Source organism: Notechis scutatus, chromosome 3, assembly GCF_049901735.1.
Source record: "Notechis scutatus isolate UNSWTSFEM ecotype Mainland chromosome 3, rNotScu1.2, whole genome shotgun sequence".
Taxonomy (NCBI): Eukaryota; Metazoa; Chordata; class Lepidosauria; order Squamata; family Elapidae; genus Notechis; species Notechis scutatus.
This window is the reverse complement of record NC_142011.1, coordinates 186365409-186379080: the sequence shown is the minus strand read 5'-3', so window position 1 is coordinate 186379080 and position 13672 is coordinate 186365409. Positions and strand designations below refer to the sequence as shown.

General features: G+C 39.7%; 1 protein-coding gene across 5 annotated transcripts in view; it reads right to left on the bottom strand.

Annotated features, from left to right (window-relative positions):
- Nucleotides 1–13672, bottom strand: part of GRHL2 (grainyhead like transcription factor 2) — an 85862-nt gene that overhangs the window by 37260 nt on the left and 34930 nt on the right. For all 5 annotated transcript variants that reach the window (XM_087962064.1, XM_026690196.2, XM_026690203.2 and 2 more), the window contains exon 8: nucleotides 9688–9782. In XM_087962064.1, the coding sequence (XP_087818190.1) occupies nucleotides 9688–9782 (95 nt within the window). The remainder of the gene's footprint in view (nucleotides 1–9687; nucleotides 9783–13672) is intronic.

The window sequence follows — 13672 nt, the reverse complement described above, 5'->3', positions numbered from 1 at the left end:
ATAAAAATTAAGGTAGAGTTAATATAATTTAAAAAGCAAATAATTTCCCATTAAATAACTAGAACAAATCCTGTTCCTATCCTTAATGCAGTGTTGTTTTTTGATTTGCGACATATTCCATCAAATAAATCTCAATTTCTGATTACTTTATAGATGTATCAATGTAAATTTTCTTGGCAAAAATACAGAAGTCCTTTTCTATTTCCTCTTTCAGGAATATTTTTCAATTTTCCAGACTGGCCAACAGGGCTATTAAAATAGTAATCAAGTATGGCCCTTACATTTTGAGATCAATCATGATTGACTAAATGCTGGGACCTGTCTAAACACTATTCCCATTAGTCTCTCCAGAAATGTTAAACACAGCTCTAGGTTATCAAAAGTTATCCATCACCGGCTTATTGTGATGCATTAGGCAGCTTTCGGTTTTCCATGGAGTTTAATCCTGATACCTTCTATCAGTTCAAGTATTGATAATGCTGAGATAATACAATCATGGACACTCTCACTGTTGCTGAATTCATTCAGAAAAAGAAGACTAAAGGAAAAGGGAGTTTGGTTAATAGACTCCAAGGTGAACAAGCTTTGCACAGAGAATTTAGCGGCAATCATCTGATCACCAAGTAGATAGTACTGCCCAGTAATTTAGGGTGAAGTCAGCTCAGCTTGTTTACTTGACCGAACTAAAAGCACGGTGGCATTTCTATTCTTGATGGTATCTCAGGACTATGCTTACGAACTACAGAGCTACACGGTTGAACTTTAACTGCTATGAAAGTTGCTGGGAAAAACATGACAGATTCGGACTAAGCAACGAATGGCACTCCCTCACCCTGTCTTAATATAAATGTCTTTAGGCACCTTTGGGACACAGAATTTAGAAAATGTAGGTAAGGGGCCGGCAGTGCTGTTCTGTTGCCCCCATTCTTGATGTCTTCCACAGCACCACTGTCTGTCTATTGATAACTGTTGATAAGCTACATTCTACATCTCTGACAGTGGATGCAATGCAGAACAATATTCCCTTTGTTAGCAGGAATTTAGTCACTGGGTTCTCTAAAACAAGAATACCTCCAGAAAATATGACATAACATGTTTTTGAAGTTCAGGTTATTCCCCGGTATTTTTGAAGTATCTTGAGGTGGGGTGGGGGAGAGAGAACAGAGAAAACATGACTCCAGTTTCCTCCTTTAATTGCACTAAAAAGTTTTTAAAAATGTAAGTTTTATTTCCTTTCTATCGTCAAATCTAGCTTAGAGGTATCACCATGTCTGTACATCACGAAGTGGATTCGTTCTAACAAGTGCTTTGCTAATTCCTGACATTAAAAGAGTACAGTGCAAAACTGATTTACACAAGACCTTTGGAGGTTATACGTTTGGAAGACTGAATTAAAAGAAATAATTCAAATTCAGTTGTAATAAATTATATTGACAGAGATGTACAGAAGAAGAGGAATGATGCAAGGAATGTTACACAGATTATCATTTAGAAAGATAGGACATCCCTCTTCTGACATTACATACTGTATATCAGGTCCCTTAAACCATCAAAAGAGGCACGCTCATGATGTGTGTCTGTCATATCAGTATTAATGTCATGTTTTTTCTTATAGCACACAGGAAATTGGAATAGAAAAAAAATGGAGGGGGGAAATCAATGGTTTTTGAAAAGGTTTCATGCTCAGTACACCATCCAATTACCCTCCTTCTGAACCCACACTGAGAAGATTTATATTTAATTATGGAAAGGCAATTTGCAAGCATGTGAAATCAACATTACTCAATTCCCTTAGTCTGTTTTTAATTTTTGTTTAGCTTTATGGTTTGGAGGACAGCACTGCAGTGGCAGTTGCTTCTGAAAAATGAACAACCCATCATCAATTATCTGGAAAAGAAATAATCTTTCAGCAACACCCTGGCATCATTTGCTTTCATGGGGGTCTTTTTTACTCCAGCAACAAGGAGTTCAAGAGAGAAGAGTAGATTTATGGTACCATATGCTATAATACGGATGTTACAGAAGGAGAGAAGTTTGAAGGAAAAACAGCAGAGATCACAAAAGCGTGTTATCTTGCTAAACAAGTTCACCAGGATGGAGTAAAGCATTGTACCTACTGCCTTGAGATCATGAGTAAAGACTGAGTAAAGGAAGAATAAAGCTTGAAAACATGACTCTTGAATTATCATGTATTTTATCACAAATGCTATAATCAATTACAGATAGCCCTAGTCTACAACCATTCATTCAAAGTTATGATGGCACTGAAAAAAAGTGATTTACAACTGGTCTTCACACTTACCACGGTCACAACATCCCTGCAGTCACATCATCAGATTTTGGGTACTTGGCAACCAGCATGTATTTATAACGATTGCAGAGTTATACATCACACAAATCCCAAGGTGATTTATGTGGTGTTTCCTTTGGATGACTCCTCAGATTCTTCCTCTGGCTCAAGGAAGAATGAGCTCATTCCAGGCACATCAGGAACTGGGCTAATTAATGACTCTGAACAGTTGGCCAAAGGAGATTTACACGGGGCTTCGACTGGGGGACAGCTTGCAGGAGCAGACGGTTGGTGAAGAGGAGGAGGAGGAGCTGCCTTCTGCAGTAGATTGAGCACACAGGGCAGAGAAGAGACAAGAGCAATAGAGATCTGCCAGATTACTCGGGAGAAGGCCCTACCTGTCTTGCCTACACCGGAAAGCTATTTATCACAGCAGACAGAGGGAGGCGTTGCTAGGAACAACGTGTTTGGTTTCTGGCTCTGTGTATTTGTTCCTGGTGTTTCCAGGTGGGCTTTGGAAACTCTGAACTTCTCTTGCCAAGTGAGCTCTTGTGGGTGTACTTTAGCTTGGCCTGCCAGACCAGTGGTGGTATTCCACCAGTTCGGCCCAATTCGGTCGAACCGGTAGCTCTGAGGATCATCTGTGAGTGAACCAGTTCACTCTGACAATCAGCTGCTGGGCCCTCCCACCTGCCCTGGCTCCCTAGTGATCTTTATTTCCTGGTTTTGAAGCTCAGCTGCTTTGCGCGGCACAGCGGATTGCTGCCTATCAGCTGTTGAGGACACAGGGAGAGTGCAGGATTGCAGGAGAAGGTCAGTAGCAAACCCTCTGCATGTGCATGAAGCGTGCAGTTGCTGCGTGCACACATGAAGCGCGCCCACCAAGCCACACCCACAGAACTGTGGTAAAAAAATGTGAAACCCACCACTGTGGCAGACTAAGCTTGTTTGGTGGACTTCTTTGTTGGAGCAACTTTCCATTGTTTTATGGATTGTTAGCCATTACCTTGTGGATTAACCTCAGCCTGCTTGTGGCTGGAATTACTTGGGATGGTTCTGAGGCTGGCTGAGGAGAATTTCTGAGGAACATTAATAAACTCTCTAAACCACACTTATGTGTGTGTGTGAGAGAGTGAGTGAGTGGGGCAGAACATTTGATTGCCATTTGCAATTTTCCCTGCCAGATTCTAACAAGAAAAGTCAATAAGGGGAAGCTGAATTTGATTAAGGTGATTCGCTTACTGACCATGGCAAAAAAGAACGTAGAATCAGCACAGACATGTGATGACTCACTTAAGGAAACAGCCCTTAGTGATGGGAATTCTGGTCCCAGATGTGGTCATAAAGTTGAGAATAACCTGTTTGTGCAAACATTTTTTGGTCTAGAGTTTTTTTGAGTTTGAAAGCTCTACATTTTCTGCGGGTAGAATCAGGGGTGGGATTCTATCAGTTCGCACCTGTTCACTAGAACCGGTTGTTAACATTCTAAGCAGTTCAGAGAACTGGTTGTTAGAAGAAATTACTGGCCTAATCCTGTAAGGAAGGCAGGAAGGAAACATTCTGGTGTTGTTTACAGAAACTGCCTCTCCGTTAACCCTTATTAAATTCTTTGCAGGACTAGACTTCCTGCCTCAGGAGCATCTCTGGAATTTTTTCCCTCTCCTTTGCTGGTACTTTGCTTGTGTGGAGTGACCATTCAAAGTTACAATGGCACTGAAAAAAGTGACATTACCATTTTTCACACTTACGATTGTTGCAGCATCCCCACAGTCATGAGAGGCCAGGCGAGGAGATGCGTGCTTCGATGTGAGTGATATTGAGTTGGCCACGCCCAGCCAATAATATGACCACCAAGCCACGCCCACCAACTAAGCCACGCCCACAGAACTGGTTGCTAAAAAATTTGAATCCCACCCCTGGGTAGAATAGGTAGGGTGGGCCCGGAGGGAAAAAAACATTACAAAAGTTTTAATTAAATTGAAACAATACATAAGTATGATGACTAATCTCCACTCATGCATTTCACAACTCTCTCCTCCTGTTACAATAAGAATTACAGTTTGGTAACTACTCTTGGCTGTCTGTACGGTTAGAACCAAAATGCATGCATAGGTCTCAAAAAGTGGCCTTTTGATGCATGGAAAAAGTCACAGTGAGCTTTTGGCCTGGAGCAGACTGGGAAGAAAGGAGCAGCACAGTCATCCAGCAGCCAATAGAAGAGTACGGAGATGATCTTGAAGATGATATTCAATAACCGTTAAGTAAGTACCAGCTTGGTAACTAGTATCGGTACCAGCATCTAGTAAATTTTCAGAAGTTTACTGAGGACCAGTATCATGTTCTCAAGACTTGGTAATTAATGTTTTGTATCTCACCAAAATCTAGCCACACTTAGCAGCTTGCAAACTATACTGTTTAATAACACTTAAAGTATCTATGACACACTCTGAAACAAATAACATCCTAAAATCCCAATGAAGTATTTTTTTTTCCAAAGTGGCACAGTGCTTAAATTAAAGTTCTTCAGAGGCCCATGTTTATAGCTTTACAAAATTGCTACAGAGGACTAGATGATTCTCCTGCACTGGCAACAGAGGTGATTGGAGTATGTCTCCTCTCCTTCCCATCTCTGGTAGGTGGGAATGATGGCAGTTGTAATGCAGTATATCCAGGAGACACCAAAGGCATAGACAGCGGTTTAGGGAGAGAAGCTTTCTCATTCCACTCCGACTAGGTGCTTATCTCCTCCAACAATTTTTCCTCTAGTGCTCATCCTCTCATCTTGCCTCCCTTTAGCTGGAGTTTGATTGGAACTGAATCAAGAAATTTATCTGTTCCACACCTGCATAACATTTCCTAGAAGCTTTTCATGCATGCTCTCTAATAAAGTTTTATGAAGATCTGCACAGAACTCTCCTTAAAATTATATCTGAACAGCAAGAAACCATATAATCAAAACTTGTTTCAGAGGAAGAAGGAAGTTTTAGTTTAAAATATTCCAAAGTAGTGAGTAAAATAAAAGTAAAACCTACATAAACTACTCAGAGTGATGGTGCAACAAGCCCTTGATTTAAGTACAGGTAATCCTCAACTTATTACCATTCGTTCAATGACTGCTTGAAATTCTGACGGCACTGAAAAAAGTGACTTTCGACTGGATCTAACGGTCATTGCAGCATTCCATGGTCAAATGATCAAAATTGGAGTGCTTGACAACTGGCATGTATTTATGACAGTTGCAGTATCCCAGGGTCACATGATTGACATTTGTATATCTTTCCGGGGTCTTCCAACAAACAAAGCCAGATTTGTTTAACGACCACATGATTCACCTAACAACTTCAGTGATTTGCTTTTAACCACCATGGAAAAAAGTTCACAAAATTAGCACTACTCACTTGACAAACACCTTGCTTAGTAACAGATATTCTGATCCCAGTTGTGGTCATAAGTCAAGGGCCATCTGTAATACATTTGACTTTGGGTCATATTGCTAGAAAACTGTCTGAATGTATGGCACCATGAAAACGTGTCAATGTGGGGATGAACTGCATTTTTCCAGAGAAGAAGAGCTTCTCTCATTGGTATGCCATTAACCAAGAAGTCCCCATCTCAAATGATCATCAAACGCAGCAGGGAAATCACCCTGGTTGCGATTAGTTGTCTCTTTTAAGGATACAACACAGGAAACAAATATTTGGATGCAGATAACAGATCTTAGATAAAGTGAACAATCTAGGATCAAGTATTTTCTTGTTCCTGCTGAATATAGTCATCGGGCTCAGGGTTTGTTCAATTACCTAGTTTTAGCCAAATAGATGCAAATGTACAAGATCTTACAAAGCTATTGTCAGCCACAGGGAATAATAAAAGGCACAAGAGAGAAGCATCAAAATTTATGCCAGTGAACTAATGTAGGTTAACTTCTTATGACCTCCTCCCCACAATTTCCTGAGATGTAAGAGGGAGGGAAAGAAAACACCATCAAGTTTTGGTGACTCCATTATTATAGCCAATATCAAAATTACTGAGTCTGTTTCCTTGACGTGGTCCACCTCAAAGAGCTGATACCAATAATGTCCATAGACTCTGAAGACCTGTCTAATATAAGATAGCTAGTGATAATCTTAATAACCTTATGGCTTAAAAATAAGAACCCTATTTATAGGAGAGAGAACAGATACTTAGTTTAAGAGAATTCCATGCCACAAAAAGATCCTATTGGCAACATATTAATTGTGAAACAAATTCAAGTACTAATTGTATATTTGTTTGTTTGTTTTTATGTTATGTAGTTATTTCAGAATACTCAACTCAGGCTAGAGTAGGGGATTAAATAAATACAAGTTCTTTATGCAGAGTTAGCACAATTTTATAGTTTTTTTCCCCCCTTATAAATTCCAGACAAATTCAACGCCTTTGTTTCAGCTCAATACCAATGTCTACAACAAATGTTTACATTTCATTTAAGCAGCTTCTGTAACCCTGCACCACACCCCAGCAACTACATAAAAATTCAATTTGCTGCAAAAACTGATCGCACACCTGTTCAATCGTGTGTACACTGCCTTTCTTAAAGACGTCATGGTGTATTAGGCAAAACATTTTATTTTAAATGTGTTTTAAAGAAGTGCATTCTCCAATAAATATTTTGATGGTTGTGTTTATATATAGTTTCTAGTTTTAATCCACATTTTTAAAATATCAGTCATTAAGAGAAAATGTATTGTTACAATTGTATTAAGAGGATTATTCTAAGGAAATGAAATATACATCTTTCTCACTGACATGCACAGCTGAACAAGATTAGGAAAATCTACAGCACCTAAAGATCTGATGGACAATTATATTCTAGTGAACTAATCAGCTTCAGTATGCATTTAATCTGAATCTTATCATAGAAAATTAATACAGGAACTCTCATTCAACAATTACATGCTGGAGACATTCCCTGTTTCTTTTGACACAAGAACGACATTTTGGCTTAACAAAGTCCTGAAATTTTGAAAAGATCAGAAACATTACCCTTCCAAAAGTATCTCTCAGCATTATATATGATGCATACTTCTCTGGTAACACCAGTTGTTTACATCCTGATATTAAAGGGCATACTAACTGACAAGATGGCAAAAAAAAAATTGTTGGTAGAAAGGAATGAGAAACAATTTTCTCATGAATTAATTGGACTTCTGCTGTTCCACTTTTTATATTTTGTACTCAAGTACAGATACACGCTTCTTATCAATTATGGAATGTATGCATTCATAACATGATGTACATATCCCATTAAAGTAATCGAAAGCAGGCCTGAATAACTTGGAGAATAAAAAGGACTGATAAATTAGAAATTATTGTGGGCTGCAAAGCTGTTTGGTGGCTAGTGGAGCTGTGGCAGTGCCACAGTGGGGCTTGGAAGACTAGGCTTAACCCCAACCCATGGGTCCTGTATTGAGCAGGCCTAATCTAAAGCACTCTTTTTGTGTGGGGCTATAATTTGGAATCATAGGAGGGTGGGATTCTTGCCAGAGGGCAAAGAGATAGTGTAGTTTGGAATGTCTGGTGGACAGGAAAAGAGTAAGAATGGACCCTCCCTAGCAATTCACAGAGTATATCTATAGTTTTGCAGATAATCTCTTTAGTTTGGCAAGATTCTGTCTCTAGGTGAACAACAACAACAAAGAGACTATTAAGAAGTAACTCCTTATACCGTTCTTGGTTTGTTAGGCCTGACAGCAATGATACTGCATAATAGGTTAAGACCTATAGGCAGCAGCAATTCAGAAAGAATAGCTGCTAAGTACAGGGAGCATATTTTAGGATTTGGAGCAGGGGTGGGATTCAAATTTCTTAATAACCGGTTCTGTGGGCATGGCCTAATTGGTGGGCATGGCTTAGTGGTCATGTGACTAGATGGGTGTGGCTTGCTGACTGGGCGTGGCTTGGTGGTCACGTGACTGGCTAGGTGTAGCTTGTATGTAAATATTGTAAATATTTATGTAAATATTTAATTTTTTATTTAAAAAAGAGCAACTTTTACCCAAAAGCAGGCAAAGCAAGCAGGCAGATTGAGTTTTTGCCAAATCAGGCAAAGCAGGCAGGCAGATTGAGTTGCTCACAGAATCACAGATTCACTTAGAGATTTATCTATCTGCAATCTGCTACCTGAGTCTGAAAAATACTGAAAAATAGAAGCTTCAATTCTAAGGAAGGTTCAGTTCTGCTTTTAGATTAGCTAAAAATCAAGAAATCCAAAGATTTCCTGCTTTCTAGCGCTCCTAAATCTCCCAGCACAGCAGAACAGCTGATGGTAGGGGGGGGGGGCGAGGAAAAATAGCAACTTAGCAGGCAAGTTTGATGGCACACATGCCAGGTAAGGAGTGGGTTGGGAGGGCAGGGGAGGGGCCAGCCAGTGGCACAATTTGCTGGTTCTCCAAACTGGGCAGAATCATAACAACCGGTTCTATAGAACTGGTCCGACCAGGTAGAATCCCACCCCTGATTTGGAGTGTGTGTAAGAGGTGGTTTTTTGTTTTTTGTTTGCTTTCCAAGGGCTGGACACATGATAGCTTGCACATGGCAAATAGCTGCCATAAGAGACTTTTACAAAATGGCTTCCCCATGATCATAGCTACAAGGCACACAATTTCGCCCAGATGAACTGGGCGATATCCTAGTAAGACCCTATGGTATTGCTATAAATACATAAAGGTCAATGGACTGCAACATATTGTCCTAATTATTTTTTACCATAATGATACAAAAAAGAACTCAGTTAAGAATTAAGGAAGTATCTGGGGACACAGTAGTACCACATATACAATCTGATTTATCAACTCATTTCTGTCTCCATGGAAGTATTTTCCCTACAATATTATTCCGGATGGTTGTGGAAGATTCTGAACTGTATAGGAATGATTGATATGATGCAGGTGTCAGATTCACTTATGACTCCATAGTATAAGAGTGCATCACAAGGATGAGGACCCAAACGATTTCTGTGTGAGGTAAAGCAATGATGATCAAATAAAGCAATACCAACAAACTGGCATATGTTTAGAGAAGAACCAAAACAATGTTGAAGAAAAGTTTCTATGAGGAAAATTGAATGAAGTGCATATATTTAGCCTGCAGAAGAGACAACTAAGAGGTAATATTGAACTCTTCCGATACATTGCACATTTTACAAATGTTCCATCAATGTTGGTTATGTTACAGGAGCAAACAGAAATGATACTTAAAAATATCTGTCCAACAAATTGGATTTACTGAAAAGCCTTTGGTGGTATACAATTGGCTTTATTCCTCCCCCACAAGTGCAAAATAGTGCCTTATGTTTTGTTTGCGAAACAATTCTGCATGTTACCCTACAAAAGATATGCATTTTTGACAGATCTTACCTTTGCCTCTTCATTAACATCCCAAGTGAATGATACAGCATTATAGGCAATTTCTTCAATATTTGTAATGGTGTTGAAGCTTTCCTTATAATCAGCTGTAACAAACAATAAAAAGACCACAGATGCTTATATAAAATGCAGACATTTGTCCTTACATTCCAATATACATATATATGTATATGTATACTGTATATATAGTTATTTATGATTTGTAATTTAGTATTGCAATTCTGGCTCCATTTGCCAACATCAACATTTTCAAAACAATACAAGCATTTTTCAAAGTTGGTACTATACTTGAAAGATTACAGTAACGAGGTTCCCACTTATTAGTGTAATTATGCCAACCTGGTATTAATTTTGGTTGATTGTATTATATTAGCCAATATTTTATTGGGAGAATTAATTATAGAACAAATAATTGTCCTGGGAAAGTGTGCAGAATTCAACCATTAATAAAAGACAAAAAAAGAGAGGATTTTTTTTCTGAACTGGCACCAATCAACTGTAGATGTCAACTAAATTTATCTTTAAATAGTGTTTGCAATCTCACTGAAAAATGTAATAAGAGATACCAGCTGTCCTTTCTCTTTGCACTTATGTTCTACAAATATTCACTATTGGTGAACAAGTAGAAAAATAAAATCTTGCATATTGTTCAGGAGTAGAAGAGAGAAAACATAGCATGAGTAAAAGAAGTAGAAGAGGCACCACCTGGAGTAGCAGACCCTGGCAAAAATAACACATGCTTTCCTCACCAGTAAATTGGACTACTACAAAGCTCTATATGTAGCGTTGCCTTCCAAGTTTGCAGTTTGCATTATGCAGCAGCCTAGATACTAATGTGTGATAGCAATAGCAAGCAAAACACTTAGAATTATATACTGTACCACTTCACAGGGCTTTACAGGCATCTCTAAACGGTTTACAGGGTTAGCATATTGCCCCCAACAATCTGGGTCTTCCTTTTACCCACCTCGGAAGGGTAGAAGGCTGAGTCAACCTTGAGCTGGTGAGAATCAAACTGCCAAACTGCTGGCAGTGGGCAGTCAGCAGAAGTAGCCTGTAGTTCTAACCACTATACTACCATAGCTGTGATAACAGATGCAGCCATATAAGACCTTCACTGTAGGCACTGCTGTAGCCCTCAGTAGTTTCTATGACACCATTCAAAATATTAGTTTTAACTTATAAAGTACAAACATGCCTTGGCTTCTAGTTAGCTCCAGGTGGAACTAGACTGTCCTGTGGGCTAGTCCAGATTAGGGAGATGCAACAACTCACTCCACAAAGACACCGTTTTCCTACAATGGTCCCCACCTTGAAGAATAACTTCAAGTGATAGAGCAGTTGTGGTTTGCAAGGCTATAAAAAAAGGACTTTGAGAGTCAATGTTATTATGCTTAGTTTGGGGTGGTGCTTGTAACTGTTCTTTTATTTTTATTTTTAGTTCTATTATTGCTATGCTTTTACTGTTTTTACAGTTTTATTGTTGCATATTCTGAGGCTATTGTATGTTTATGGCTTATTTATATCGCCAACCATCAGGAATCACTCCCAATGCAAAGGCTTGTAACAAATAAATAAATTGTTCATGGGTTGAAGACAGAAAAAAACCTCATCACACCTGGACAGCTTTCCAAAATGCAGTTTTGTGCCAATCTAGTTTGGCTGGAAGGGGAGAAAAACATGAACGCTCTGTGTGACTGATTCTTAATCATGGTCTAGAGCAGTGGTGGCTAACGTTTTTGGATTCCCGTGCCAATAATTGCATGCATGCTTGCCTGCTCGTGCTAGCGTGCCATCACCCAGAAGGCAATGCGCGCACGCCCCCATGCCTCCTGCTCATGCACATGCAACCCACACGACCGACGCTGTGCGCTTCTGCGCATGCACAAGTGTCTCCCGCGCATTGCTGCACCCCCACGCATGCGCGCCAGATACCCAACAATCAGCTGTCGGGCAGGCGGGACGCGCACATGCGCAGTACACCTTTTCTGGGCAAGTGCTTGTGTGCCAGCAGTATGGCTCTGCATGCCACTTCCAGCATGTGTGCCATAGGTTCACCACCTATGGTGAATATTTTTGGAAGAAAAGAATTACAGAATTAAACTAATTTAACTTCATAAAAAAGACCTCATGCAAGCAAAGTGTACGTTTCTATAATGAACATGTGAAAAACTTCTGCCCAGTCTCTTGTCCCTTCTTCATTTTCTATTAAAAAAAAATGAAACACATACATTCTATTTAGGAGAAGATTAAAAGATTAATATTCCCCATAGTATTTACATGATAGAAATCTCTGACTGACTAAAAAGAAAGAATTTAGGGCAGACTCTTTTGAAAGGCTGGGATGCTGTCTGGACAAGTGAAACTATCTGCTTGGAATGTCGAACACACCAGAGGGCACAGGGATATGTGGAATTTTCAAATAGACCTGGTTTTCTTTGAGAGGAAGGTTCCCAGATGTCCATGTATCAGATTTTTAATCTACCTAGTAAAAAAGCAGGGGAGGGGAATCCTTCACAACACAGAATAGTATCATGAAGTTAAGCCACTACTACTGCAGGATAATTTAAAATATTAGATAAAAAAAATATCAAGGATCAACATCATCAACGTAAAACTCTGAATTCCAGTAGGAAGCATTCCATCTCCCCTTTCCTACATCTTCCCCTTCCTCCTATTGTTCTTCTTCTAGCCTTCTTTCTAATACTATCTGTTCCCCTGGGTCATTTTGCAACACACACCCAATTTATATGGCTGCCGTCTATCCAAAGAAATGTTGGGTAGAAAGCAAGCAAAAACAAGGCAAAATGAAAAGTTTCCATTAAAACCAAACACAAACAAAGCAACTCGAGGTCCAATACAATATTTATAATCATCCATCAGGGGCACTCATGCCAAACTCCTGTTGCTAGCATCCTAGCCCCAATGCCTGGAAAAAAACACAATTCTTCATAGCCTTCCAGAAAACCAATAGAGTCAGGACCATCCCAATTTGGGGGTAGGAGAAAGATTGTTTCACAGGGCAAGCACCAAGGTATGTGTCCAAGGCCCACCAGGTTAACACTATTTCAACATGGGTATCTGGAGGATGTCCACTATGCCTGGACATCCTGCAGATACCCATGGTGTATCTGTACCTGTAAGATGGGTGGAAATCACTAGAAGAGATATTAGAGGGCTCTAGTCGCAAAGCATGTAGGGCAGTGATGGTATGCTATCGGTTCGGACCGGTTCCACTGAACCGGTGGTAAAAAAAAATCCGACGGTTAGCTGAGAGGATGGGAAAAAAGCCTCTGACAATCAGCCAAGAGGAAAAAGAAGAGGAAAATGGAGGATTGGCCCTCCCTCCTGCCCCTGCACTTTTCTGTTCTTTATCCTCTCCACTGATTGGCACTGCAGGTCTCAGCTGGTGTGGGGAAAGCTGCACACCGGCATTAGGCAAAGCACACCCACCAAGGCACACCCACCAAACCAGTGGTAAAACAATTTGAATCCCACCACTGACGTAGAGCTTTAAAAATGACCATCAGTACTTTGAATTTCATTCGGGAAAACTTACTGGAAGACAGTGCAGCTGCCAAAAGATAGAGGGCCAGGGTGAATACACTACCACCATCCTGGGCCCACCAGATGTCACTGACAACATATAATTTTGCAAAGCTACTTTTACATTCAGCATTATGAACATTAAAAAATTAATAATCCTAAACTACGAATATTAATATTAATCTATTCGATCCAAACCCTTCTTTAAGACCCTGACACAACATCCAACTTAAGAATAAACTAAACATATTCTTTGCATGTTGATGCAAATAGGTGGTCTAAACATGTTCCTTACATGATTCTGTAAGAAGAATTGTGTTTTTTTTTTTAAAAAAAAATGGCCCAGAAACAAGAGATGGTAAACTTCTCCATCTCTTGGCATGAAACCTGCATGGCACAAGTGCCTTTATGGAAGCTCTCTGAGCAGATG